At 43.4% G+C, this 27,453-nt stretch overlaps 1 protein-coding gene across 1 annotated transcript in view; it reads right to left on the reverse strand.

Annotated features, from left to right (window-relative positions):
- Window positions 1-350: 350 nt before the first annotated feature.
- Window positions 351-27,453, reverse strand: part of MRPS18A (mitochondrial ribosomal protein S18A) — an 84,854-nt gene continuing 57,751 nt past the window's right edge. The window contains exons 2-6 of the mRNA XM_009880452.1: window positions 22,868-22,899; window positions 19,247-19,351; window positions 12,200-12,323; window positions 11,333-11,399; window positions 351-1,145 (exon numbers count right to left, since the gene is read on the reverse strand). Coding sequence (XP_009878754.1) covers window positions 1,001-1,145; window positions 11,333-11,399; window positions 12,200-12,323; window positions 19,247-19,351; window positions 22,868-22,899 — 473 coding nt within the window. The 3' untranslated portion in view covers window positions 351-1,000. The remainder of the gene's footprint in view (window positions 1,146-11,332; window positions 11,400-12,199; window positions 12,324-19,246; window positions 19,352-22,867; window positions 22,900-27,453) is intronic.

The raw sequence follows: 27,453 nt of genomic DNA on the forward strand, positions 1-27,453 counted from the left end.
CCTTACACTTTGTTCCTGTCCATGCTGATAGTTATTAGCAGATGATTCTGATGAAAGCAGTACAAGGTTAAGTGGTTTAGTACTACATAAAAAAAGCTGTGTTCATTTGTAGCCCCCAGATAAATATCAAAGAAATGGAGCCAAAGCAATAATGACCCTGATAAATTTAATGAGCCTTTCATACCAGGCCCAAAAGTAGCACTTCTCAAGTAGCAGTGGTCAGTAGGTGGAAGATGCATACATGTACTGCACAGGGAGAGAAATGGTGCCACTTTTTAGTTACAGGATGGAAAATTATGCACCTCTATCAGTCCCAAACTATCCCAGGAAGCAGCCGTATCACTGACATGGAAGATTTGTGGCAAATATATTTGCAAGGGGAAAAAAAAAGGCCAAGTCATCAAGGATGTCAACATTCTATATTTGCTAGATCCAGGAGTGAAGCACAAGCCAAGAATCCTTAACAGGACACGTAAGATGCACACATGGCTGTCTGCCACTGCCACAGGTGTTCGGCTGCAAATTATAGATAGTACAGATTATTAAAAAAATTAATTTCAGTAGTCATTAACAATTTCTGCTACTGCCAAGGAAACATAATGCTGCAGGAGACTTTTTCCTCCATCAGTATCACCGGTACAAAAGCTCAAATAAGGCAAATCTGAGTTGAAACACACGTTAATGAGGAATCACAATTCATTGCTGGAAAAAGAAGGAAACATCCTTTTCCGAACCCAATTGTGGACCATAATGAAACAAAGGCCTTCAGATCCTTTCTGGCTTCGAGGTAGAAGTCTTTGCCCCCTGCTTTCTCCAAATCATTCTGCACATTGAAATTTGCTTTGTATTTTCCTAGAGCAGATCGCAGCTCATTCACTGGAGACAATGTAGAGTATTAACGACAGTTTTGGAATAAGAAAAATGGAGATACTGACAAACTTGAAACAAAAGCAGAACAGTGGAAAACAGCTATGCTTACTCAGTATGCCAGTTCTGGCCACTAGTGGTTTAAATAGAGAGGCTTGTGTGTATATTTGACATTATCCTTCAGCAAAGGGTGTCCGATTGGCATGGGTTTTTTGCACCACTTAGGGCCCCTCTTCCAGATGGGCTTTGCAGATTTGACGGACCAGCGGGTCAGATACCTGTCAAAACAACACAAACCCATTTCAGTTTGAGACTGATCACTGAGAAAAGGTTCCGACTGAAGCAGAAGCAGGCACGATAGCCCTTTCGTTCCCACATGCCTCTTTATAAAAGGAATAATCGTGAGCAGAGCTCCCTCAATTCAGAAGGGACCATGGGAAATTAATTTTTGTTTGTTTTGGAGCTTCTAAGCTGCACCTCTGTACTGAACCCACTGGCACCTGTTTGACTTCCAGTCTCCTGAAACAAATCAGGTGTAGTCTGCAAGCTGCTGGCAAGTTGTCCACCTGTGGCTAAACTAGAGTGCCAAATCCCTTCATTGCAACTAAGTCCAAGACTGAATGCATCCAGCCTCTATGGTAGGTGTTATTTCAACAGCTGGCCTCAGTAAAGTAATTACAAAGGCTAAACTCCGTGAGAAATAGAGTCTCTGAAACAGGATTCATTTTCTTTCAGTGGATAACTGGGTATTTCTTCTGTATGGGATGGGTTTCTGGCCTAGTCTTGTATTTTCATATGTCCAAATTTGCTTTAGTATTCTCTGTACAATACTATTGCAGCTTGCTGGTGCAGGAAGTCAGAACCTACAATGTAAGAAGTACTAGAATGGAATTATCATCACAACTACAAATCCCTGTGAAGAGCAACGTCTGGCAAATATCCTCTGCTTTTTACCATTTGAAGTTTTAGACTTGGCTTTGCAAACAGGCAGGGGATTTCAGATCCAGAATCAGTTACTGGAAATCTTACCCTGTGGCTGGGTGGCCTGGAGTTTTGTTAGGCTTTAAATCTTTTGCTACCAGTAGAGAGGGGAATAGAGGTCCTTAGAGAAAGAGGAGCCTTTTCAGACAATAAAGATTCAAAATAAAACCCTAGCATAATCTGCACAAACAATGCTCCAACAAATTAGAATTTGGAACAGACTGATAAACTTTGTCCGGTGATGTTTGCATGCCTCTGTTGAGTAATCCCATGGTCTTAATGTAACCTCAATCAGTCATCCTCTCCCCAAACAGCTTTGTTACCTTTTATTTGCATCGTGCAAATTTGAGATATTAAGAACGTTGGACAGAGACCATGTAATGCATTTGTTTGAAGGCATTTGGCACATTCCTGAGAAGCTTGCTATGCCAGGCAGCTAGAGAGTATACAACAGCAGTCCGTTTTCCTAGCACTTTTCTTTCTCAGCAATCCTGAACAGCATAAATTGAAAAATTAACCACATTTGGAGGTTCCTGCCACTGACATGAACCCACTTCCAAAATGCTTTGCTTTCGCTTTGAGGAGTTTATGATAGTTAAAACACCTAGAAGCAAGAGCAGGAGGGATTTGGGAGACAGCATAGAGCAAGATCCAGCCACTTGTTCTCCTATGCATGCATTAAATTAGTTCCTTTTGACCTTTAATGTTATGCTAGTGCATTAGTGGAAGCCCTTACATAACAACGTCAGGACAGGAAGTAGGAGAGACTCTCCTGTCTCTAATTTCACATGCAAAGGGAGTTCAGAGAGTCCAAATGCAGGTCTCCAGTTCAGAATCTGGCAAAGAACCATGGCAAGGCAGCTCCTTTGGGAGAAGCTGTAGGGGTATTTGACGGACACACGGGGCTAGGTCCTTCTTTTTACATTCCCCTTGCTGCAGGGGGAGGTCTGTAGCGCAAGTTTTGATATCGCAAGACTGCATTTACAGCAAAGGAGGAAAAAAATCCCAGATTGTTTTAATGCATCAATGTGCCAAGTGCAGTTCTGGTCACGTGTCCACACACTTACGGGAAAGTGCTCCCGTGATAATAAATGATCTCACTGGGAGAGAAGTGAATGTGTGAATGTGAGATACACATCAATGCTGTGTGCAGGTTTAGACAGACAGTGGCTTTTTAAGAAATCCCTCTGTTTCTGTGTGGGGGCTGGAAGTGCACACCCCAATTCTGCATAGGAAGGAGGATTTAGTAATGGCCTGATTTTAAAGCTTTTGTTATTTCTCTTTTGAGCAGGTCTAATCCAGCCCTCTGGTCCAGGCTTTTGGCTTCCTTTGGGGACTGCAGGCTGGGGCTTTTCATTGTTAGCTGAAACAGACATTTGGACGCTTTCCCTTCCTGGAGCACATTTGCTTTTAGCGCTTTTAATACTTGCTTTGTCCCAAACTCAAACTTGTCCTATTTTGTTTGGTGCCTCTTTTTTTTTCTTTCTTTTTTTTTTTTTCTTTTTTTACCTTGATTCAGCAGTGGCAAAAGCCTGATGCCTGGGAGCAGTCAGTCTACAAAGTTCCTTTTCCTCTTTGACTAACCCCAGTTCCTACTGTTGCACAGATTATTTTGTTTCTCAAGGGTAACAACAATCCACAAAACTCACATGCGAGAGCTTCAAAGCCCAGCACATGGGACTTTTCTGCAAGTTCTGCTGTCCACGAAAGGTAGTGTACCCTCTTTTCTAGCCAAGTCATCCAACTTTCCATTGTATCCAACCACACAGTTTGTCTTGAGGAGTTTTTACAATAACCTACACACACTGGGAGATCATCTGAATTTTCTCAACCAGCTGAGGATTGTCAGGACAGAGCCTCCACGTGGATGCCAAATGCAGTTGGTCCACAGCCTCCTAACCTGTCACCTCAGCGTGCATAACTTACTCTGGACAAAGGGGGACAGAACTGCTAACCTCAGGGACTGGCAACTCACCTTGGGACTCCACTTGCCCCCTTGAGTACGGTAGGATCCTGGTCAACAACCAGAATCCCTAGACTCCAGCTGCACAAATGAGTAGTTTGGATAAAGCTTGTTGGGAATCCTGGTGGGATTCCCCTGATGGGAAAAGGCAAGATATAAACAGGATGGAAACAACTGTGGTTAGTCACCTGCAGTCATTGCAGTTGCCTAAAATCTCTCTGCTGTGTGGAAGTCTGTTTCCATGGATTTTATTCAGCAAGCAGGAGGGCCCCAAAGCCTTCCCACTCAGAGGCTGCCCCTTAACACCTAGAAGTAGGGACAGGGCTTCCATGTGCTGGGTAAGGGAAATGACCTACCCATGGGGCAACTGTAGTCCTGCACACAGCCCAAGCAAAGGCCATGTTGGTGCAGTTCAAGGCTGAACTTCTGAACCCTCACTGAACTTTTTCAATCTGGCTTTTGTTTGGATTAAGAGCAGAAGGCAGAGGGCTACAGACTGCAGGAAGCACTCGATCAAAGTGCTGGCAAGACTGCTTCCTCCCTGCCACATCCCTTCCCATGACACCTCTTGGCTTTGCTCACCTGCAGCCACTCTGGCTCTTTGCTTTTGAATTCATATGCTATGCACGGCACAGTTTCCATGCAGATGAGAGAAACCACATGCTGCTGGAGTGAAATGATGATAGCAGTGAAACCAGATTCTGCTCCCAGGGCCGAAAGGTGTCCACAGAGCCTGAGAACTTTATAACTCACGAGAAGTTCACATGGAACCTGCCTTTTTCCTAACACATAGCAACTGCTTCAGTTCAGGTGATAGAGGAGGGACTGACTCGGGTATTATCTGTGCCAAGTTCTGTTCTTCCAGTAGAAAGCTGAAAATAGACTGGCAGCTGAGCACTCAAAATCAGGTACTCAATCTACAGCATCTCTTGCTCACAGAGCCCAGACTCAGGGAACCTGTGACATCCCTCAGTCCTTTTGGAAAGGGAACATCTTCAATGTTGTCCTTTAACCAGTATTTTGGACCTGCCAAAAGAAAATAAGTGCTATATTCATGTTATGAAAGCATCTAGATGCTTGCCTGAACTCGGTGATTGTTCTGGACAAAGTGTTAGTCCACACTATCCATGCGACAACCTCCATGATGGAAAGAAAACTGCTGAGCTATTCAGGTTTTCATTCCTGAAAGCAAGGATAGAAGTTTGATCCACAGCTGTGTTTGACAGTTTCCCAAATGGTTCTGGTGTGTGGTGGCCTTATGCACACAGCTTTGGAATATGAGAAGAGTCTGTCACTCTGCATGGTGCTGGTGAAATCCCAGAGAACTTCCTTGGCCTCATGGGCTCATGAAAATATTTTGTTTCTGCAGCACTTAGCTGGAACATGCCAGGCTGGAGCACAAACGGATGCAGAAATAACAGCAGGAAGTTTTGAAAGGGAGAATTCAGGCTGAGGATGAGGGAACAATCCTTGGCTGCAAGGCAAATTTGCTTGTGGAATCATCCCTTGGAAACACTGAAAGCCCCAGACTGGGCCAAACATGAGAAAATTAACTGTAGGGAGCAATTCTGCATTGACAGGGGTCAACCTCAGTGTTTTTCCATGTCCAAGTTCTGCAGACAAATGATATGGAAGAGGAGGACAGTAGACACAAGAGTTCATGGACAACATGGGTACTCCAATGGCCATATTTCTGCAAAAGTACCCATAACTAGTAAAGCAGTTAAGCGATAACATTCGTGAGCTATTCCTGTCAAAAACAGATCAAGCAGAAAGCAAGAAGGCAAAGAAACTGAAGTCCAAGAAATGAGAAACATCATGGTAAGTCTCACCTGGACAGTGTCCCAACTGCAGCGGGGAGAAGAGGGCTGTGGAGCGCTCCCCAGTTGAATTCTGACCACGAGGTGTTCTCACACGTCTCCTACCACCCCCATGACTACAGTTTGTCCCAAACTGGCATTTTCACTTTCCTGTTATACCTTCTTCCGCAGTTCCCAATCACCTCCTCTATGTTACATTACACCCTGGATGGGTGATCCCATACTATGCGAGACAGCCAGATAACCAAGAACAAGGCGGGATCTGCAGGCCACAACTTCCCAAAGCATTCTGCTCTTCCTCTTGCATTCCAGTAGCAGAAACAGGAGATGAGGTGGGTAGGGGAAGGCCAGCTGCCAAGTGACCCAGTGCAAAGCAGGGAAATTTTATCTCTCTCTGCAGAGAAATGTGGGGCATGTAGGAGGTAATGTCTAAAGTTAATACAATGGAGACACAATAAAACCACTTCAGAAAACAGAGCAGGGATTCTGTTTTTGGGAAAACATCATTGATTAAGCACCTTCTGGAGGGGCAGAGGAAGCAGAGAGCTTCTGGATGATAAATCCACACTTCACATCGCTACCTCAATGGCAGGGCAGCACCCCTGACCCTTATTAAAACAAGACAGTTTGCTGATAGTTCCATACGGTGGCAGGTTACTTTTTAATGTCACCTAGGTGATAGCTAGTGCATGCCAGACACTTTGTATTTGAAACAGGCTCACTTTAAACAGCGTGACTGTGACATGGGCTAAACATTCTGGCCAAGATAGCCACAAGTGCAGCCACGGAAAAGCTGAGGAGCAGCTTTTCTGGTGCTCTCAAAAGTACACACTAACACAGCTCCTCAATCCTTCTCTATGTGCTTCCTTAGCACCTTTGCGCGGGTGCAATAGAACTCCTCCTGTGCAGCTGGCCTGTACACCATCTCAGGGGCAGAGAGCAGAGACAAAGCAGTTTTTCATCATGCTGGTTTCTTCCTCTTTTAGCAGCAGATGAAGCTGCTCTCAAAAATACTGACACAACCTTGGAAGAAGCCTGGCCAAAGGGAGCATCAACCATAACTCTGCAAGACTGGAGAGAAATGAAAGGGATTGCTCATCCAAACAAAGTAATCTGCCAGACTTCTACCAGGCAGGGGTTGCTGCTTGGAGTCTACAGAACATCCACAGAGTCTACATGCAGTAAGTGAATGCTTGGGTCTGTATTATGGTAGAGGTGCTGGGCTCTGACTCCCACTTCAAGTTACACTCCCCACAATGAATCTCCTTCAATCTCAGGTGGTGGGAGTAGAATCAGTCCCTAAGGTTATCTTAGGCTTTCTTTTTAGTCCTGTCACTGTAGCAGCTGATGGTGTAGTCTAACGTCAAGAGCTCTACCATCAGCACAACATTCTTCAGCTCAGTGTAAGATTTTCTGTCCCCAGATGGCAGGAATTCTCATAGAAGTATGTGGGGTAACATCTGGAGCACAGAGTGACTTCTCAGAAGTCCCTCCTTTAAACAAGTGAAAGATGTCTTGATTCAGAGTGAAGAGTTAGAAAACAGACTGCTTATACGGGGGCAATGAGAGGAATTTCAGGGCAGGAGGGGTGAGTATGCAAAAGTACAGATAAGACTGAGAGAAATGCTGTCCTTCAGCAGGGCAAAGCTTATTGTCACTGTCTTGAGACAGACTATACGCCTCTATGGTGCTTTGTCTATTCTTTTCATCTTGAAACTTCCTATTTTACAAGAGTATAGCAGGAACTGTGTCTTCTCTATGCAAAGCTTTCTTCCACATGCAATGCAAGCTCCTCATGGCAAGAGATTAAGTGCAGATCAGCGAGGGAGAGAGACAGCAGGAACGGAGGACATGTGACTAGGAATGGACTAAACTCCCAGTATGCTGGATACTACTAGTCCACCTGTGAGAACTATCCATCTCAGTTTGCAGCCCTGATGCAAGTTTGTCTCCGTCATTGTTTGCTGGCTTGTTTTGCATGCTTACTTTCTTTTGATCAAGGAGGACCAGACTGCTGCAGAGCCAAGGAAGTGATGCCTCTTTCCTCTTTGCAAGCATTAGGACACAGCAATGGGCAAACTGCTGTGCCAGGATCCCTGGTTACTTCATAGATCAGGGTAAAAGGTCCCTCAAGCAGCTGACAGCAATTCAATAGCTCCAGCATCTACAACACAGGCACTTCAGTCTGCTCCTGAAGTGTGGCTGGAGGGTTACTTTGGAGGGGATGGGGTGCAGAAGAGCATATTTCAACACCACACTCAGAGTACAGCCACGGGTGGAGGATCAAAAAAGCCATCACTGCAGGCAGAGCTGGAGAGCACAAGGGCTGATTAAACTGATGTTAAGGAATTGTCCTGGTTTGAGGTAAAACAGAACCAATTTTGTTCAGTAACTTTGCTTCTTAGCTAGGCCTCTTCTAAGTACTGTAATTAACAGCATATTGTGCAGACAATGTTTGCTTTCTCAGTGATAATACCAATGTTTATAGTTGATGCCCAGGCATGGTATGCAGAGAGGCTCTTGCTTATACTTATTGCTATAACCCCCAAGGCAGCTAACTTTGTTACTTGCCCCGTTGGAGGGTCGGAAGTGGAAAAGCATAGTGGGGTCCCACCTGCAGGGAGAAGCGGACAGGAGAGGTGACCCAAAACTGATCAACAGGGTATTCCATCCCATCTGCCTCATGCTCAGCATAAAAGCTGAGGGATCAAACGGTCAAGCTCGCTCTCTTTCTCCAATGGGCGACGTCTGAGGAGGACTCTGTTCGTCTGCCTGTGATCCCGATCCTGAATGCAGATACGGAATTCAGTTGGGGGACTTCCCCAGAGCCAGCCAGTGTCATGATTGTCATCTTGGGAGCTTGATATGGTTTTGTATATATTTCATTATTTCTTTTTATTATTAATATTTCATTAAAGTAGTTTAGTTCCTTCTAAACTCATAAGTCTCTTTTTCCCTCCTCTACCTCTCTCTTTTGAAGAGGGGTAGAGGGGAGCATCTGTCAGTCCCATCTGGGGTCCCCCAGGTCCCCAGTAGCTGATTTGGCCTAAACCACGACAGGAATGTACATGACCTGTGTTCCTGTCTTGGAAGAGCTTTAACAAGGGGCCCAAACATATTATGGGGCACCTCAGTTTCGCCCCACCGGCATTCCCAGGGCTACAGCGGCAGTGCAAAAAGTCACTGTTACCTCTCATTTAAGCAGAGAGGTGAAGATGGCTAGCGCAGCCAATACAGTGATCTCAAGAAGAGCTGAAGCTCAAGGATTTGGAAAACACATCACTTAACTGTGCAATGTACTGCCTGCTATGATAGGCTCTCTGTACATCCTGTTCATCCATTCATGGACTAACACTTAAAAACCAGCAGACACAAATGCAGTGAAGGGACAGGCTAAGTTAGGTGTGCAGCCCTGACATTACACCAGATGGGATTAGAGGATGACCTGATCATGGTCTTATGGCACTGAACAAGGCAGCTTGTTCCACTCAAAAGTCCCAGCCCAATTCTGCCCCGTCCTCTCCTGCCAGCTCACTTGCATTTGGCAACACCACTGACTGAGTACTTCCCAAATTACTACAGCCTTGCAGAAAGCTTTAGAAACAAGTACAGAGGCAGAGACAAAGTAAGCTTGGACTAATGATTTATGTGGGAAATTTGTGATAAGAGCTCTGGCTTAATTCCCAAAATAAGTACTGGTTCAATGTCTTTAGCATGTGGGTACCCTTCAGGCTAGAGGAAGGAAGCAATTTATATCTTTTTCCTTATGTGGTGCCAGCTACGGTTCCAGAGAGCAATGTGGGAAGCACAGGTGGGGGTATGCACAGTCAAAACTCTCACAGAACCTCAACGGTCAAGATTTGGCAAAGCTCCAACATGCAGAACCTTCACCTTCCAGCAGGTTGAGAAGACAATTGTGAGGGACCAAGGGAGCACTCCTGAAGTACCCCTGCACTCTATCCTGGCTCTGGACTCACTTCCATCTCTTCAGCAACAGTTCTGCTCTCTTTTTCTAAACTCTGCTTCCTCCCTGCTTGCTACGTTCCCTTGCTGGGAGGATAAAAACAAGCGTGGTGTAGGGAGGGACTAGCAACGCAATAGGGAGGGCTTGGATACTAATCTCCAGGTTAAATCTCTTAATTTTAGAGGTGTAGCACACCTACTTGCACGTAGAACATATCTGGAGGTATCCATTCTTTGTTCTCACTAAAATTCTATGGAACAATTTATAAGAGTTGAGCCATGAGATCTGGAGTCCTGGTGTGATTCCAGCAAGATACAGGATTTACCATTTCCTGTCTCAACCTGCTATGCAGGGTTGCTATGTGAATGCTAACGAGGTAATGTGCTCCACCCCACACCTGCTAGATAGACACAACTACTAAAGAATCCCAAAGACTTGTAAGACACAGGAAGCAAGAAATTTTCAGGGTTGAAGTACCTGATGGCTACATGGCTGCACCAAATGTAGAGTCCTCTAATTTGAACCTCACTGATACCCAGCGTGCAGCCTGCCAGTATCTAAGGGACATTTCCAAGAGCTTGCCTCAAATCTCCACTGCAGAGAGTCAGACCTGAAATGCAGGAGTCTCCGGCCGACCTCAGCCCTGCAGTCTAAGCTCTCCCAGCAACAGCCCCATGGCCTCTGGTAACCCCACGGCTTGCTAATGCGAGGTTCATAAACTGCTCTGACATCCCCATGGAAACAGAGTGTGAGGTCATAAACAGGGGATTAGCACCTCTGAGCGCCCAGCACAGTGCAGGAGGCGGCCGCAGGCTTTTCCTTCACCCACCAAAGGCCAGGGGCCGCTAGGGCCAGGGAGGGGGAAGACCCTGTTGCACAGGAAGGGCAGGCCGAGGGCTAATCACTGACTGGGGGAAACGGGGATGGGACGGAGGGGAACAGGCTTGTGATGGGCCTTTGCTGGCTGCTCAGCCCCCAAGTCACTGCTGGTACCTGTCCTGGGCACCCTCCTGCTTACCCTCCTGCTGTTGGGGGCCAGGCACCAAAAGCCTAAGAGAGAAAAGGGACTGCTCAGCCTAGAGAAAAGAAGGTTCAGGGGATCTTACCAATGTTTAAAAATACCTGAAGGGAGGGAGTAAAGAAGATGGACCCAGGTTCTTCCCAGTGGTGCCCAGTGACAGGACAAGAGGTAATGGACACAAATTAAAACACAAGAAATTCTGTCTGAACATAAGAAAACACTATCTCGTGATGAAGGTGGTCCTCTGATACAAGCTGCCCAGCAAAACTGTGTAAGGTCCAACCCTGGAGATACTCAAAACCTGACTAGACAACTTGGGTAACCTGCTTGAGCAGGGGGCTAGGACTAGACGATCTCCAGAGGCGCCTTCCAACCTCAACTACTCTGTGATGCTGCTCCATCTCTGTGGCATCCTCCTGTGACTGCCCTACTGAGTGTTAGTGATGAGGAGGCAAGTGCAGCTGAGGAAGGGAGGGCAGACTCTAACATGCGTGGCAGTTTTAATCCTGTGTGGATAACTGGTTTGAATGAGATCTGGCTTGTCCTTAAAAGACTGACAAGAGAATATCATGACAGACTGTCCTTCTCCGAAATGCTATGAGTACTCTTTATAAGCCCTGTTGCCTGAGGCATGTTTTACCCAGTTATAAGGAACTGCTTTTCCTCTTCCAGTCTATTCCTGAAAAAGAGAGATGTAGAAAGACAAGACTATTCACCTGTTGAGCTTGGGTTTCTTGGGAATATGCCCTTCAGGAAGCGGAGGCCTGTGGTTTGGCAACAAACCTGAAACAGAAAAAGAAAGGCATGAGAGTATTTAGCAGTGTCTCCTTGTCGCTATAGCATCCAGAAGTTACATTACAGCTCATAAGCCAGGCATCCCAGGTCCCTAGTAGGAGAGCACAGCAAAAACTCAAGTACAGTGAAAAGGGTATTTTATCTTTAGTCATTGCTGAACCTGCACCCCAGCCAAAGAGAAGCTAAGAGGTTCTGCTGGATATGGAGAGGAAATACACACCAAAGACACAGCCACTTGGTCTCATCAAAAAGGCTTTTTGAGAGGACATAGGGCACCGTTGTCCAACCACATTTCATCTCCAGGATGAAAATCTATTAAAATTCTCAGTCCATTTAACTTGGATACAACTCAGGAATCAGGCATAAAGATCTGCACTGATCTTTGACTGTGTCAACCTGAGTCCCTCTCTCAGGGTAAAGCAAAAAAGGTCTTCACATGGCACATGGCAGGTGCATGTTATTTATGGTGTAGGTCAAGCCTATGCTAAATCAAATAGTTTCAGAAGCTGGTATTTAATCATTAGTTACTAGAGACTGAGCCACTTCCCAGATCTTTCTGCAACGGTAGACTCATCTACAGGGATAAATGTCTGCTGCCAAGGCAGGAGCCAAGACATATAGAAAGCGGAACAAGTAGTCTCTGGTCCATCATCCTGTAGCAGCACTTGGACCGTAATGAGTCTGCTGAGTGACTGGACAATGACATCTTACTTGGGCAGGAGACTGCTCGCAAGGGGTTTAATGGGTAGGCCACGGTAAAGGGCTACCCATAGGAGGAAGCTGGGTACCTGCACGGTGAGCCATCTGCACACAGACAGCAATCTTCTTGTGCTCCTCTGTACAGAGGCCTGTGATCCTTCGTGGCAGCATCCCTCCATCAGATCGGATAAACTGACTCAGCAGCAAGACATCCTGAGGGAGCAAGAAAAGGGCAAAATCATCAATGCTAGAGCTACTTCAAGTGCTATGATTCTTAGGTGTTGTACTGACCCTTGTGCTGTGTACAGAACTCAAAACAAAGCAAAACAAAACAATGATTCCTTCCTACGCATTTTGGCTGCAGATTAACAAGTGGCTTTTGCTTGCTGTCACTCTGCCTGCCAGCTTAGCTCAGTAAGGTCACTCGGATGGTCTGAGTCTTCCCCTGACTTCACTAGTGTAAACACATGATGTCAGCTGCAATCCCTGCTACTTCACTGTTGCTTGCTCCAAGATTCTAGCTAAGATAATGTGTCCTAGGTACTCAGGCACAGTTACACAAGACCTACAGATGGACAGTGTTTACACAACTTGAAATGCCACCACAGCTGCTATCCTAAAGGTCACAGATATGTTAGATCACCTCTGGCCCCCTCTTTTTCCCTCAGAGCAGGATTGTTCTCTGCTATCTACTCCTTAAACTTTTATCCAGTTTCCCATGGTGGAACTTCCCTCATGTCTCTCTAGAGGGGTGGAGAGCAGGGAAATTGTCCAAGATGTCGCATGGAGCAGCTTTTTGTAAGAAAAGAACATGTGCTGATGAGAAAGACCTAACAGGATAAAATGCTGCCTTCAGTCCTTTGACTGTGTGCATATGAGGTGGGGCTGTTACAGCCATGTTGGATGAAAGAAGCCCTCAGAGCATGCTGAGGGTTTGTCTGTGATTCAAAAATCATTTAGATTACGCTGGTGTTGACCTTTCCAATAAAGAGCTCTAGAAATGTAAAGCACTCTGAATAAAAACAAAATTAAAGGGATCTCTAGGATCAGATAGTATCACAGAGTTGGGATGACAAATTTTTAAACACAGCAACAACAGCTGTTGCACGAGTGTCCCATTAACTGTACATAGTACAACAGCCCCATATTTAGATACGTGCTCTCCATTTCCACACACAGCACCACTGCAAATGTACCCCTCAGGCCAATATAGGCAGGTCCCCTTGACACGCTAACATCAGCATAAGCTGGGCCAAAAGACCTCTGGAGACTCTGTGCTTGTTTTTTCCCCCCCCATCTGTTGATAGACTTGTTGCTGGTTGAGAATATACTTCTCCCCCGCTGTTGTAAACATGGTCATAGTTGAGGAAGCTGGACCATGCGGAGGGTGCCTGCAGGCTGGAAGGGACCTGCCAGCAAGCACCCCAAGAGAACAAGAATTCAAACCAGGTACGTCAGCACTGCACACCCCCCTGTCTAGGGCAACAGGCAAGAACAAAGAGTACTTGTTGCTTTTCACATTGAGTGACACTGACTCTGCCTGTTGTTCACAGATTCGCAGACCTGCTCTCATCCCCCCATCTCTGCTCTTTTACAAAGAGCTCCCTGGAGCATTCCTAGCTTCATTTACTGCCCTTGCAAATGCAAACAATCACAACTGGATATAAAATGCTCAGAAAACCTAGCTATCTAGGAATTATACATCCACGCCCACTGCACAACACCAGCTCAGCTCTAAAGGGAGCTGCTGGAATTCAGTATGGCTTTCTGGTAATGACTGACTCCAACTGATGCTATCATACAAGTGTGGCAGAGGTGTTTTGGGGTTTTTTTGTGGTTTGTTTTTGTCCTTCCCCCTCCCTGCCTTCAATCCCACCCTCACTAATATCATCATGACACACAATTTCCCTCTTCCCTTATCTGGCTTCCTTTCTATCGCCACTTGTTCAGACTGATTTTCAGATCCAGCTCCTTTGAAAACACAGCAGGTTAGGCAACTTCTCACTGATAGAAAATGACTTATCAACCCCCATACAGAGTGATGTTGTATCCAAAGAACAAAAAAAGCACAGCTGAGCAACTAGCAGCTCCTGAGAGGCCATCTATGGTTAAAACGGAAGCGAAGTGTCCTCAACCCAGCTAACATACGGCCTTGCCAATGAGAACAGTAACCAGGGGACCAGTTGGTGCCAGCTGCGTTGGTGGAAACTGGATGGAGGCCAGCCAAACAGTCCAAGGGCACTTGACTTTCGGCCACTCCTGAAATGCACTGGATTGGCTTCAGGAAACCAGAGCAAGACTCCATCCCTCTTTTTCCTCTTCTTTAGCCAAGCAGTTCTCCAAATCACCAACAGCTCAATTTGCCATTTAGCACAAACCTAGCGTTTCTGTAAGTGAAAAAGGACTGTCCAGCTCTAAGTGTCTAGAAAGAGAAAACCTTTCTAGACATTTCTACTAGCCTGCTGCATTACTCTGTGGAGAAGAAGAAAAAGGCTGATGGCAAGTTTGAGGCTGTTCCAGTCTTTGCAACCGTGAAAGCCTAAGTAGGCCACAGGCTCTTGTGAAGGGTGTGTGTGGTCCAAGTGTTTTCTCATATTACCACCACGCCTCATGGAGTCACAGGCTTGTTATCAAGTGTTTCCATGTAAAGAGGGGAGGTGGGGAGCAAAGGGACAGAGTCTTTCTTTTTCTCCCTGTGGAAAAAAAAAAAATAATCAAGAAAATCTGTTCTCTGTTATCATCTCTGACCAACAGTGTCACCAACTGACCAACACCCTTGTGTGGCAGTCATTTCTTAACTGAAATCATCTATCCGACCCGCTGCAGCTCCAAATTACACTCTGGCTTAGAATGCTGCACGCGCAACAGAAGGTTTGTCCATTTCTGAAGATCCTCACAGTTAACGGGCCAGGTGCCTCTCCCAGATTACTCGCACAGATGCATCTTACCACAGGGAGAAAGCAGACAGGTACAGCCAACTTTATGGGGCAGCTGTGGAGGGAAGCGAACAAGTATGTGGAGCGGTCAAAGAAAAAAATATGTCTGGCAAGTGCTCATGGTGCCGTCATGTTCCATGAAATTCACATTTTGTGCTAGTGGACAGCCAATCCTGTAACCACAGATTTGCTTTAATCACTGGACAGCTCCCACGAGGCTGGACCCAGATTCCCACCCCTGTAATCTGCAGCATTTGATGAAAACAACTTGGACTGAATTAATCTAGGGCTAATAGGCAAATCTTGCAGTTTGGTTTCCCCTAATTGCTGCCAAAGCAAGATGACATATTTACTGCCTCCTCAGACTAATGATGTTTGAAGTGGATAAGGGGGAAAACGAAAAACAAGTTTAGCCTTCACCTCTAAAAGGGCTGGATAAACTTGCTAAATGAAACACTATGTACAGCACGTTCTTGTGAATGGATGGCACCCAGAATGCAGAGGCATCTCTGCATTTTAATGTCTACAGACACTTTGAAAAGCAGGATCCTTGACTGGTTACGTGCAATTCATTAAAAACCCTCATTTACTGCAAGAACAGTTCCGTCTGTGTAGCCAAATTACTACTGGGCTGTATCAGATAAGTCCGCCAGTCATTATTTCCAGTTATACAAGAGTCTAGTTTTTCCCTTTTCCCTTACTCCCGGGAGCTGTACACTATTCTCCAGGCATTTTCTAACAGGATTGCAAGTTTCAATCCAGTTGCATCCTGACAATGACCAAATAATATTTTTTTTATCTCCAATGGATATGAAAAAAATTCCACCGAGGCCTCAGTTTCAACAGACAGACATATGCAGACCACAAACTATGGGAATTTATACCTTAGTCTCTGTTATCCTGAGCCTCAGCAGAGGCTAAGAACTGAACTGGCAAAGACAACTGCAGCCCTCCACACCACAGCTGAGGCAGGTTGGAATCATGACCTGCTAGTGCTCACAATGCCTGTTCAGTTGATTAATAACTTTGGAGACATTGGTCCCCCAGTTCTCTGACAGCCAAAGTAACTCATTATGCCACTACTTTAGACTGTGCTAGCTGCACATGACAAAAGGAAAGTCCTATGAGGTCATATTACTCAGCTCCCTCGGGGGCTAATTCAACACTTCCCTTTTCATAGTGCCTCATTCAGTCCAATTACAAGCATCCCAAGCAAAAAAGCTCACACTTTCCCTTCTGTGCAACTGACTGATCTCAGTTTATCAATCTCAAAGGAAACACTGTGATCCATCTATTCTGATCTCTTACCAAGCAGATTATAGGTTATGCTGTATGAACTAGGCTATATCTTTAACAAAAATAGCTGTTCTCAAGTTACAGACTTTTAGGACAATTAACCACCAGTGAGTAAATTGTGCCACTGTTTAATTACTCACACAGTTAAATGCCTGCACTTTATTATTTAAGTATTTAAAGATTTTGCTGCTCATCACTGCTGCAGCAAAGAAAAAGAGCAGAGAGCGCTTTTGTGCAGAAAAGGGGGATTTTATTCACCTTAACATTTAAAGGCTGAAAATCCATGACTGGTACAAAGCATTCAAACATGTAAGGGATGTATTCAAGCAGAAGAGGTGGTCTACTCCAGAACTGAAATTTCTCCTGGTTCTTATCAACCCCACAGAGAAATGCTTCTAAATACCGAGGTAAGAAGCTTCTACAATTCTGAAATAGCAGTTCTCACTGCCCTCTTTAGCTTTTTGTCCAGGTTCTCCTCTATAGCAGGAGTACTGGATATATATACACCAGACCCATATACATTCAAAAACTACACGATAGCTAAGACAGACATGTTCCTAGTTTGTCTCTTGGGACCCCAATTTCTTAGGAACGATCTCAGCAATGATTCTCAAGAATCTGGCTGCAGGATTTCTCCTCACATTTGGTTTTCTCTTGCCTCCATACTGAACAGTAGAAATCAGGATCTAAGAATCAAACTGAACTGAAGTGTGCAAGAAAACTCACGATCTTAGTTCACTCTACAAACACACCTACGAATCCCGCTTTACATTGTCTGTTGGGACCAACAGCCTACTTCTAATCCTGGAACTCAGACTGCATCACATTGTCAAACTGCTTCTTTGGTTCTTGATAGCACTGTTATCTCTCCATGCAACAGAGTATTCTACCACAGACAACAGTAGAAAGTGAGTCTACATATTAATTTCCAAGATTTAATCCACTCCCATGGCTCATTTCATCCCTGAGCATCAGTTTATAGTTTCTCTGGAGCTGTTAATGTGTGACTCACAGAATGCTTTTTGGACATCTGTAGAACTACCCAGTTTAACGATGATGTTGACTCTTCGCATTTACAAGTCACATAAAACTCTATTAACCTTAAGAAAGTATTTTCCAGTGTAAGTGATTGGTCTGTTCTGATCACAACACAATTCAGCAAACATGAAGATGAAGAAAATAGTTGCAAGAAATCACTGCATTCAAACATGGGCAACACAAACCAAAACAAACGGGATCTGTCTTTGTAGTACTTTCCATACCTTAACAGTATTTGAAATTTCTCCTCATTTATTATCATCTGCAAATTCATTGTATTTTTAGCTTTCTCAGATTGTTGAGAAACCAGACCAGAGAACACTAAATACTTCCCTCCCCCGACTTACTTCACTATTTAATACTGCATCCAGCCTGAGTCAGAATCACTGGCACCACTCAGATCCTAGACAATTTAATTTCTGCAACACAGGCTTTGAAAGCTAATAAACTGATATTTCATTTACACCTCACATCTATTGTTTCACCTGCCTGGAGTACTTGCAAGTATTTTGTGTGGCACTATTTCTGTACTTGTGTTCTTCATAATTCGTGATTCATTAATAGTCCTACCCAACAGGTTATTTGCTTTTAATCCTAGTTGATACCATTTTACTTGGAATTTGCCACATTTGATTTACCAAGTGGTAATAATCAGCATCATTCTCTTTCCTCTCTCAGCTACTTAGCATTTTGCTTGCTCTTTTCAAACCACTTAGTGATTCCTTAGGATTTTTTTCCACACTTAAAAAAAAAATCCTGCAAGTGAAGTAATATATTTGTTTAATTCCCTTAAGCCGTTGTAACTACATGCAATCCAGGCCTACTGGCCTGTACCTAATTCAATGCTTAAGTTACTTCTGTACCTGGTTTTTCCTGTTGTTTTACATTTGCAAGATTGCCATTATTACCTAGATATTATAATTTTTCTTTTGTGTGTGCGCACTAGGAGCAGCTTAGTCATTCTGCAGCCAACGTGGCTTTCAGTCCCCTTCTCTCATTAATGAACTTTCTTTCTCACAAAGATTTCTTTTCCTCCAGATGCATTTGTATCTCCCTCACCCTAATCCTATTGACATTAACTGATTCTGAGTTTTCTGTTGCTTTATCTTAGTAACAGCATGTTCTTGTCTGGTTTTCTTCTTTTCTAATTCCAGTACTGGGTTTTTAGCTTGCACGGCAGGCACTTCGTCCTTTTGTAAACTCTATGTTTGAATTACCTCTTGTAAAATTGCACTCTGCATCTTCTATCTCACGCTTCTTATTCTAAAGTGTTCTTGACTGTTGTGCTTTTGTTTCAAAGCATTACAGGATTTCCTTCCCATCTTCTACATTTAGTGTTAGTAATTGTTTCATTAGTTAATAAACTTCTCATTAGAATTCCCTGCAAAAAGCTTGAATCAAACCTGTTTTTTCTGTTGCAAGGGATGTAAACACGTATGCTCTCTTCATACCCATCAAGAGTTTTAAAAGTTTTATATAAAACAGTTACTACCTTAGTGGACAATGACCCAATGAGTTAGAACAGGCCTGAATCAATTGACTAAATGTTGCATTCCAGTTGATTCTCCTGGAAGTGCAATGCTGAAAGGCAGCTGGGCAGAAAAGATATGTATGGCCTTCTCAGATCAGATGGCCACATGTATAATTTCAAAACTCCTATTAGATATGAGCTCATCCTATGAGAGTTAACTAAAGAGTTAACTATCTTTACTATACCCAGCAAGAGATGAGAGGGTCAGGTTGTGCAGTATATTTATCTAGCTGCGAGGATGGGGGAACGAGAGGGTCAGGTTGTGCAGTATATAGATCCGAGAGCAGTATTTATCTAGCTGCGAGGATGGGGGAACTCTCCTTTATTAAACTTACCACATAATCATACTTATGCTTCAGGTTCCAGCGACAGATGGGGCACTGGCCAGAGGGGTTTGGCGGAGTTGGTGTTTCAGCATCCTCTATAATTCTCCCTTCAATCTAGGAAACAATTGAAAGAATATAATGATCAGGCATAGTTTAGACCTCTACCTGCATCTGTGACTTGAGGAATACTTTTCATCAAGTCCACGTCGACCAGTATTGTGCAGATGTAAGGGGAACAGGATCTGCATTATTCAACTGGCTTATACACAGATATATCAACCACTTTGGATATACACAGACTATGGGGAAAAGAACAAATCCAAGGAGCATAGAGAAACATTTGGTAAATTCTTGTATATGTTTTACTAAACGTAAACAAGTTTACAGTCAGTGCGAAGTTCTCATAGTCACCTGAATTCAATTTACTGCAGCACTCCTTTGAACCACTATGCCTTAAAATTGTAGTGGCCTTTTATTGAAAAGCTCTAAAACACATTTTTATCTGGGAATAAGAGACTGTCACAGAATAGCAGATGCATGCTGTGGACCAAAATGCGCAGGGGCTTATTACATTGTAAGTCACCAAACGGGAAAATTCTGAGCAAATATTAAAGTTAAGAAAGGACTGTTAGGAAATGTCTGTGGGTTTGTGGTTTTCTTTCTTTCTCTCTTTTTTTTTTTTTAAATACACCAATATTTTATATTTTATCCAGTTTAATTCCCTGAACAATTCCTTTAGGAGATCATTTTATAATCTTTTCTATATCACTAAAATGGTGACATCTAACACTCAAGTCTTCTCAAAAGTAACATGCAAAGAGATGTAGAAGGTGTGTGTGTGGGACAAACTTTAGAAATTTGTTTTCCAAATGTAGATATGTTAGGAATATGAAGTCTATCTACATGTGCGCTTGTCTTTTTTTGAGGACTTATGAATAGAAGCAAAAGCTATCTCAAATTGCAGCTGAATGGACAGAAAAGGCAGTAAAACTAAGCCTTTTTTTCCTCCAAAGTATTTTGGAAGTTTCCTCTGGTGAAATGAACATTAAAACCAGATTTTGAACACCGACTGACAGCCTCAAATAGCACAAACACCAGAGACTTTAAAAAGAAACCCTGGGAGGAATGCAATGTTATTTTTTAAGAAAAAAGCTGACTGGTTTAGACTGAACCATCAGGTTCTGTGCCTGAAAACCTGGGAAGAGAAAAGCATGACATTTTCTGTAAGCACGCATGGGACAATGGCATCCAGCTGAATGGTCAGAACTATTTTATGCCACGGATTTGTGTTTTTCTTGTCTAGTGATGGCAAAATGGAAACAGGTAAGTTATTTGTAGTTCAAGCATCTGGGTACCTAAATACGAGGTCAATTTTTAAGTAAGATTCCTCCCCCCACAAGTTTTACAAAAAAGTAACTATGAATATAAAATATAGGCTAGTATCTAATTTTCTATTCATTGGTAAAGTTATTTTCTGGGAAGACTGTAATTTGGTCTTGATTCTTGCTAGTCTAGCTTCAGACTGTACTTTGACTGTAATTCCATTTTGGAAATGAATAAAGATACAGAATGCTATGTCAGTATCAATTTTTCTTGAAATAAATTTCAGTGTGCAGTTTTTGGCAATTACTCCCCAACTACCGAGGATCTTCATAGTGTTAACCCACTCAGTTATTAGTCTTCTGTTAGAGAACTAAAAGGCAATACAGGGGCTCGGCATTTCCAGTATGCTGATGAAATCCAGATTTCTCTGGGATTCATTCCGCTCATTCATGTCAAACACTTCCTTCAATACTGAGAAAAGCAAGGACATGTAGAAAGATCAGCATAGAAAGATGGGTTCAGAAAAGACTGACGTACAGTTGGTAGGATAAATGGAGTGACCAGAGGATATGCCGAGAAACGTATCAGCCCTTTAGTTGGTCAATTTACACCATTTGTTACAAGATTTTCCTCATCTAAGGGCACTGACCGATCCTAGATTGACGCTAGGATATTATACAGTAGAAATACCCAAAATCTCCCTTATGCTTCTACAATGGGCCAGGAAGAATTATTTTTCTAAAGGGCTCTGTTACTGCAATGCATACCTTTTTTACTTCGAGCCTCAGTTAATGTATTGGGACTTTGCAATTATAATTTAATTCCCCTTGGAAACTAAGTCCAAAGTACAGCAATCCACTGTGTGTTCCCTGCTGGTGTGCACACTCCCCCCTTGTTTTGTCAGGACATGCTTGCAAACTCTTCTCTTCAGGTCTCTAGACAAAGATTAGAAGCCTGGTACTTCAAGAGAAGAAAAAGAGACTTTCCATCTCACCTACTGTCACACCTTAAACTTATTTTTGTTGACAGTCTTAACAGGTCTTGCTAACTGCCATATTCTATTTGTTATTACATATCTGAAGTATAGGTAACCTGCTCCATTCAGCTTTCAAACATGACAATGTTGATTAATACAAATACAACAAGAAGGAAACTCAGACTTTCAAAGGCATGAACAACTAGGTTTTGTCTGTTTCATTAGCAAAGAAAAAAGTCTGTCCCCTCCTTATTATTTATGTATATATAGATTAGCATTTAGTGCACTGTCTTATAGTTATTCCCAAATAATTCCCACTCCACTCTCCCCATTGTATTTACATATTTCAAAATATCTGTTCTACCCGTTTCCAGCCAAAGCATAGATTGCTACTGGCATATGTAATGTGTGTGGGATAATGCGATCTTTTCCCTCCATCCCCGGTAATTTCAGTGCCGCTTCTAAAAAATTATTCTTTTAAGTGCAACAGGTCAGATGGTGTTAATTAAATAAAATTCTAATTCTATTGCTTTGGTCTTTTCCTTCCTCTCTTAAGCTATAGCTGAGAAAATGCTCTTCTATATCAGTTAGTTCAGAACTTTTGTTTTATTTTCAGGAGCAGTTTTCCTTTAGTATTTAAGGTCTTCTTTTGACAATATGCCTTTCACTGAAAATACTTCTCTCATCAAACACGTTACAAGATGCAAGCTTTGTACCACCTGCAGTTACTATGTCACACACAGTGATTAACAAAACACAACACAGATCAAAGGCAAGTAATATGGGTGGCACACAGACAGCACAGAACCATCTTGTGATGCCACATCGTGCTGCTGGCCCAGGGTGAAGTACCAAAGCAACAAGGCAAACCTTCAGGCCTGCCCACACTCAACACGATGCCAAGTGTCACTACTTTAAGAAACGAACCCATCCTAAGAACTGCCTCTTGTATTTTGGGTCCTGAATGCCTCTGGTCAGGGCTTCCAACTTTATACCAGGGGTACGGTGAAGGGTTTGGCGGTCACGGATGGCTCTGACCATAGCACCATCGCTATTATCACCAGCAACAGGGTGACGATTCCAGCATTTGGCTGCCAAACCCTCCATCCGGCTTACCCGCACTCACAACACACTCCTGCCTTGGTTTTGCCTTCACACCCTGGGATGTCTTTCAGGCACAAAAGCGACCCTTTTGATTTTTTTCTTCCCCCAATTTGGGCGGGGAGGGGACGATGAGAGACAGACAGACAGGGACACACACAAGGGGCGGCTGCAAGAGGGAGAAGCGACGGCAAGGGCAGCTACTGAGCAAAAGGGGTGCAGGGACTTACTGTGGTCGTGTTGCCTTCGGTCACCTCCACAACTGCAACAGAAATAAAAAAAAAAAAAAAAAAAAAATCCTGTTGGACTAAATCTATAACATCACTGACGTTAGTACAAACTTGTCAGTTTACACCAACAATGATCAGAAGGACATCAGCAAGATTTGATTGATCTCATGTATAGAGTTGCTTAATCTTCTGGATGGATCGTTTCCACCAATCTTCCCAACGCTGAATTGTCAGCAGCTGAGCTGTACTTTCTTCCTTGATCTGGGCAAACTGCTGCTCAAGTTTACATTTGTATTTCTGCATAAACAACAACAACAACAGACAAAATTGGTCGCGATGAAATATAATTTTACTTTGCCTAAATCCAAGTCCCTGAGGGGAAGGAGGAGGCAGGGGGCTGGTATTCCCCAGCCCAGCACATTCCCCTCTAGGGTGGTTTTCCTTATTTTTTCGTTTGTTCTAAGGTTTGTTGTTGGGTTTGGTTTTGTTTTTTTTTTTTTTCTTCGTTTGGTTCTTGGGTTTTTTTGAGCTTGTGTCAGCTTGGGATGGAGGTGAATCTAGAGGTAGTGCTGGTTTGATGTTATGGAGGCCTGAGCTATACTCCTGCCACAGCTCCCGAGTCTCTCCTGGCTCTCCAGTGAGAGACCAAGGGGCGATTTAGCTTGAACTATGTGGTGGAGAGGCTCCGCTATTTGTATGGGCTCCGGGGTGACTCCTGCATCGGGGTGTTTCAGGCCAGCTGTGGGGTGCAGGGAAGGGGCTTGTTTCAAATCTGCCCATTTCGTGTATCTGCCAGGGATGCTGAGGTCAGTGGATGTTCCTGCACTGGCTTGTCTAATTCGGCAGGTGAAGATTTGAAGCAGCCTGTTGCCAGGCTGTAATCTTACTCTTGTAACCAGTCAGTCCCATTTACATGCCTTCTATTTTTGTTTTAGTATCACTTGCCTTTGGCAGGTCTCAAGTGGCTTGTAGGCTGCTGAGAGATCATTTTTCCCATCATCTTTCTTAGCACACCTCATCTCTTAGCTTCTTCTGCCTGTCTTTGGTGGAAGGTAGCCTAGAGGTGCAAGTTGAGGGGGGTGCATCGGATAACTGGGACTTCAGATACCAACAAACCATTCGCTTTAGATGGTAATGCTGTATCTTGAAAAGTGTACTTGAGTTCAACTATATTTGATAGCAATGGTTGTTCATGGGATTTTCCCAAGTGCTTCTTTGCTTTCTCTTTGTCATCTTAAGTCTTTAAAGAATCCAGGAAGCAAAACTAACGGAGTGAAATAAAATCCCTTAGGAGTCACATGCATTCATGGATATTCATGCGGTTCTGTTCTGTCACGGTTAACAGTGTTCATGCAAGACATTCTGTATTTTTTTTTGAGTTTCTAGCTAAACTGTGGTATAAAATATAAATTGTGACATAAATGTAAAATGCAATGTAAAATAAAATGTGATCTTCCTGTGTCAGGATGTCTTCCACCTCCTTTCTCGTGTTTGTTACGCTTGCTTCTTCTTACAGTATGGTTTGAAAATGTTTGCCCCTCTGGGACAGTGGGCCTAGGCTTTTTACTTGTTCATGTAGTCCTGGATAAAACTGGACAGGTTTTTCACGTAGTATCATCATCCCATTAGCCTGTAGAACAGGCAACCAGACCAGAAAATGAATGCAAATCTGTTTCTGTGGCAGATCTAAACACTCAACTCTGGGACTTTCCGAAGAAGTGGGAATGAAGGCAGGGCTTCTGGCCAAACTCTTGCGCTCTATGCCAAGCAATGAAAAAAGGGCCATCCCAGTTATTCAGAGAACAAATTGAATAAGAACGCTTGCTGGAAGAGACCGCTTCCTTTCTCGCCACTTTATGCTATATCATGATTTCTAGAAGCAGGGTGATCTTTAGCTTGTCCAAAAGCTTAAACGTAAGAGCCAAACAAAATATTTACTGCCATCCAGTCGAGGGATAACTTCCTTATGAGGAGAAGGAACATTGCTAGGCACAATGGTGTAGTGATATCACATTTGTAAGAGTTGTTTTTTCTTTTTTTTCTCTTTATATAGAGAGTTTTATCCTAGTGGAAGGAGTTTGGTTGCAACAACCTGACAGCAGAGTTTATTCAAGGTCTTAAATTAAATGCAATTTCTTCTGTTGGCTTCCTCGCCTCTTGTGACGGGGAAAACTGAAGAGGTGACTCTCTTCATGGGATAGAAACCAACAGTTGGTAAGAACAGTGCTGGCTCACCACGGTAAAGATACGTAGATAGAGGGTTAGGGGCAGTTCAAGTTCTTCATGTCATAGGACTTTTCATGAAGATACTTAAGCAGCACTGTGGCTTTTGGTTGGACAGAAAGAGGCCAGGAACATGGTGATAGTTCAGATACAATGAGTACTCCACCTGCTCGCCTCACCTACAAACAAATGCCGTCTCTAAAAGAATTTAAGTGATACATAATCTAATGCAAAGGAGGAAAATAGTTGCTTTCTTAAAAACCTGCAGTCTCCAAGTTGAGCAAATTGTCTCTTCTCCCAAGATGTTTTCTTTGTCTTCTGAGTATTTTCTACAACTGTTAGCAATGCAGATCATCGAGTCCCAAGGAGACAAACAAAGCATGCGCCAATTTGAGTTGAAGCCCATCATCTCTTTCCAAGTTTGGAAATTAGACATATTTCTGATTTCTTGCAGATAATTTTTGGATGTGTTTATTTCATCAAGCACTTGTATTGCGGGGAAAGAAAAATAGCCCTGAAGACTATGTCAGTGTACAAGAAAGAGGAAAGAAAGTGATTTTCTTTCTGTAAGTCAGTTCAGCCATGGTCTGTGATTTGTCAGCACTGCGGAGGGTCGTCCAGTTTAGACAGAACTGGACGTTTCCGAGGACTGGAACGGAATGTGACTGGCCATTGAAGGATGGCTCCTTTTCCTTTTGAATTAAAACTAAATCTGCGTTCCCAAGTATTGGCCTGGTCAGGAGCAAGGGGGTATCGTGTTTTACATGAGAGACTTATGTCCTAATTGCTTATGGCCTCTAGACATTTTATGGGACTGTTCTCAAAGAAATGGTATTCCCTTGTTTGAACTGCTTTGGGATGAGACATTGTAGATGTTCTCTAAGGTTCCATTTTTCTTTTCATACTGATTTGCCTTCTGTGTTCTGTTCTTGTCTGAAAAATGGAATATGTTTTGCTATTTTTCTTATTTCCTATAATGTATTACTATTTTTCTGCTTCCAACTACAAAGAAACTTCTCTGGTCCTTTGGGCCTTTTCTGGTCCATTGGATGCTAATGGATGACATGTATATCTGCTCCAGAGCCTTACCCGTGCAAACAACTTAGGAAGCCTGAGGCTGTTCCAACCAAACATGATTAAAAGTCATAGAAATCGAGATGGAAAAAGCTATTAGGTCACATAGTTCCCACACGCACCCCCCAGACCAGTACAGGTTTGTTTCCAATGGTACATTTTTGGTGCTTTCCAGAAGGGGTCAGTGCAGGTCAGTGTTCACTTTGCATCCAACAGGCTGCCTCCCTTCCCCCTTCTTGAAAAATCAGGAAACCACCTGAATCCAGTGACGAGTAGGTTGCAAAATGTCTAGAATTTTTATTATAGCTTGTAATTTGATGTTGGGTGATCAAAAGCAGAAGAAATGTGTTCAAGTCCGAGAATTGGTCATCCAAGATTTTAAATGAGGAAATTCAGCGATGGCTATGTATGTATATTAAATGCTACAGATCCTCAGAACTGTCCTGGGGATGTTCGGTTGTAACGAGAAAGACACAGACTGACAGGTTTACTATATTGGGTAGTCCATACTCAGAAAGCACGTATTACAGTAAGATTTTATAGTTACATAAAAAAAGTCTGGATAATTCAAAATGTCTGATTTTAGAAAACAAAAGTGACAAAACCCCTCTTAAGTCTGAATAAAGGGAAGAGAATGACAATCACGTTGCACCAAAAATGCAGTTCATCCTACTCAACCACTGCGATACAGAAACATTTGTGAGAATTCTCCAGTGTCGCGAGACTGTGAGGGCACAGAGGCTCCTGCAGGGTTGGGCTCACCTGTGTGAATCGAGTGTCCTGGGCGTGAGTGGCCACATGCTCATCAGCAGGGAAAGCCTGCCCGTTCCACACAGCAACGGCTTACCCTAAATGCCTGTGTCCATGAAGAAGTGACAACCAGCTTCTCAAGCAGACTTTAGAGGGTGGAGGAGAATGATATTGGGACCAAAATTAATAATGCAAAGTGCGGAGGGGGGTGAAATGGTGGCTGGAGATGGTGAGAATGAAATGCTGCGAAGAGAGCAGGGAGAGATGGCACTCTGGTAGGAGAATGAGCGACTCACTTGAAAATAACTTGTTTATATTTTTATGGTTTCCCTATTTTCCCAGTGGATATGGTTATTTTTCAAAGTAAAATAACCAAGTAATAATTTCATTACGTTTCCTTCCAAGATTTCAAGCTAAGTGTAAACAAGAAAAATCCAGTGGGAAAATTAATCCAACTTCCTTTTTCAAGAGCACTTCAGTTCTGTTTCTCCCCCCCTCGCCCCCTCCTTATATATTTTCACTGCTACTGTTCTTACACC

The sequence above is a fragment of the Charadrius vociferus genome, unplaced genomic scaffold (genome assembly GCF_000708025.1).
Source record: "Charadrius vociferus isolate BGI_N301 unplaced genomic scaffold, ASM70802v2 scaffold62, whole genome shotgun sequence".
Classification (NCBI taxonomy): Eukaryota; Metazoa; Chordata; class Aves; order Charadriiformes; family Charadriidae; genus Charadrius; species Charadrius vociferus.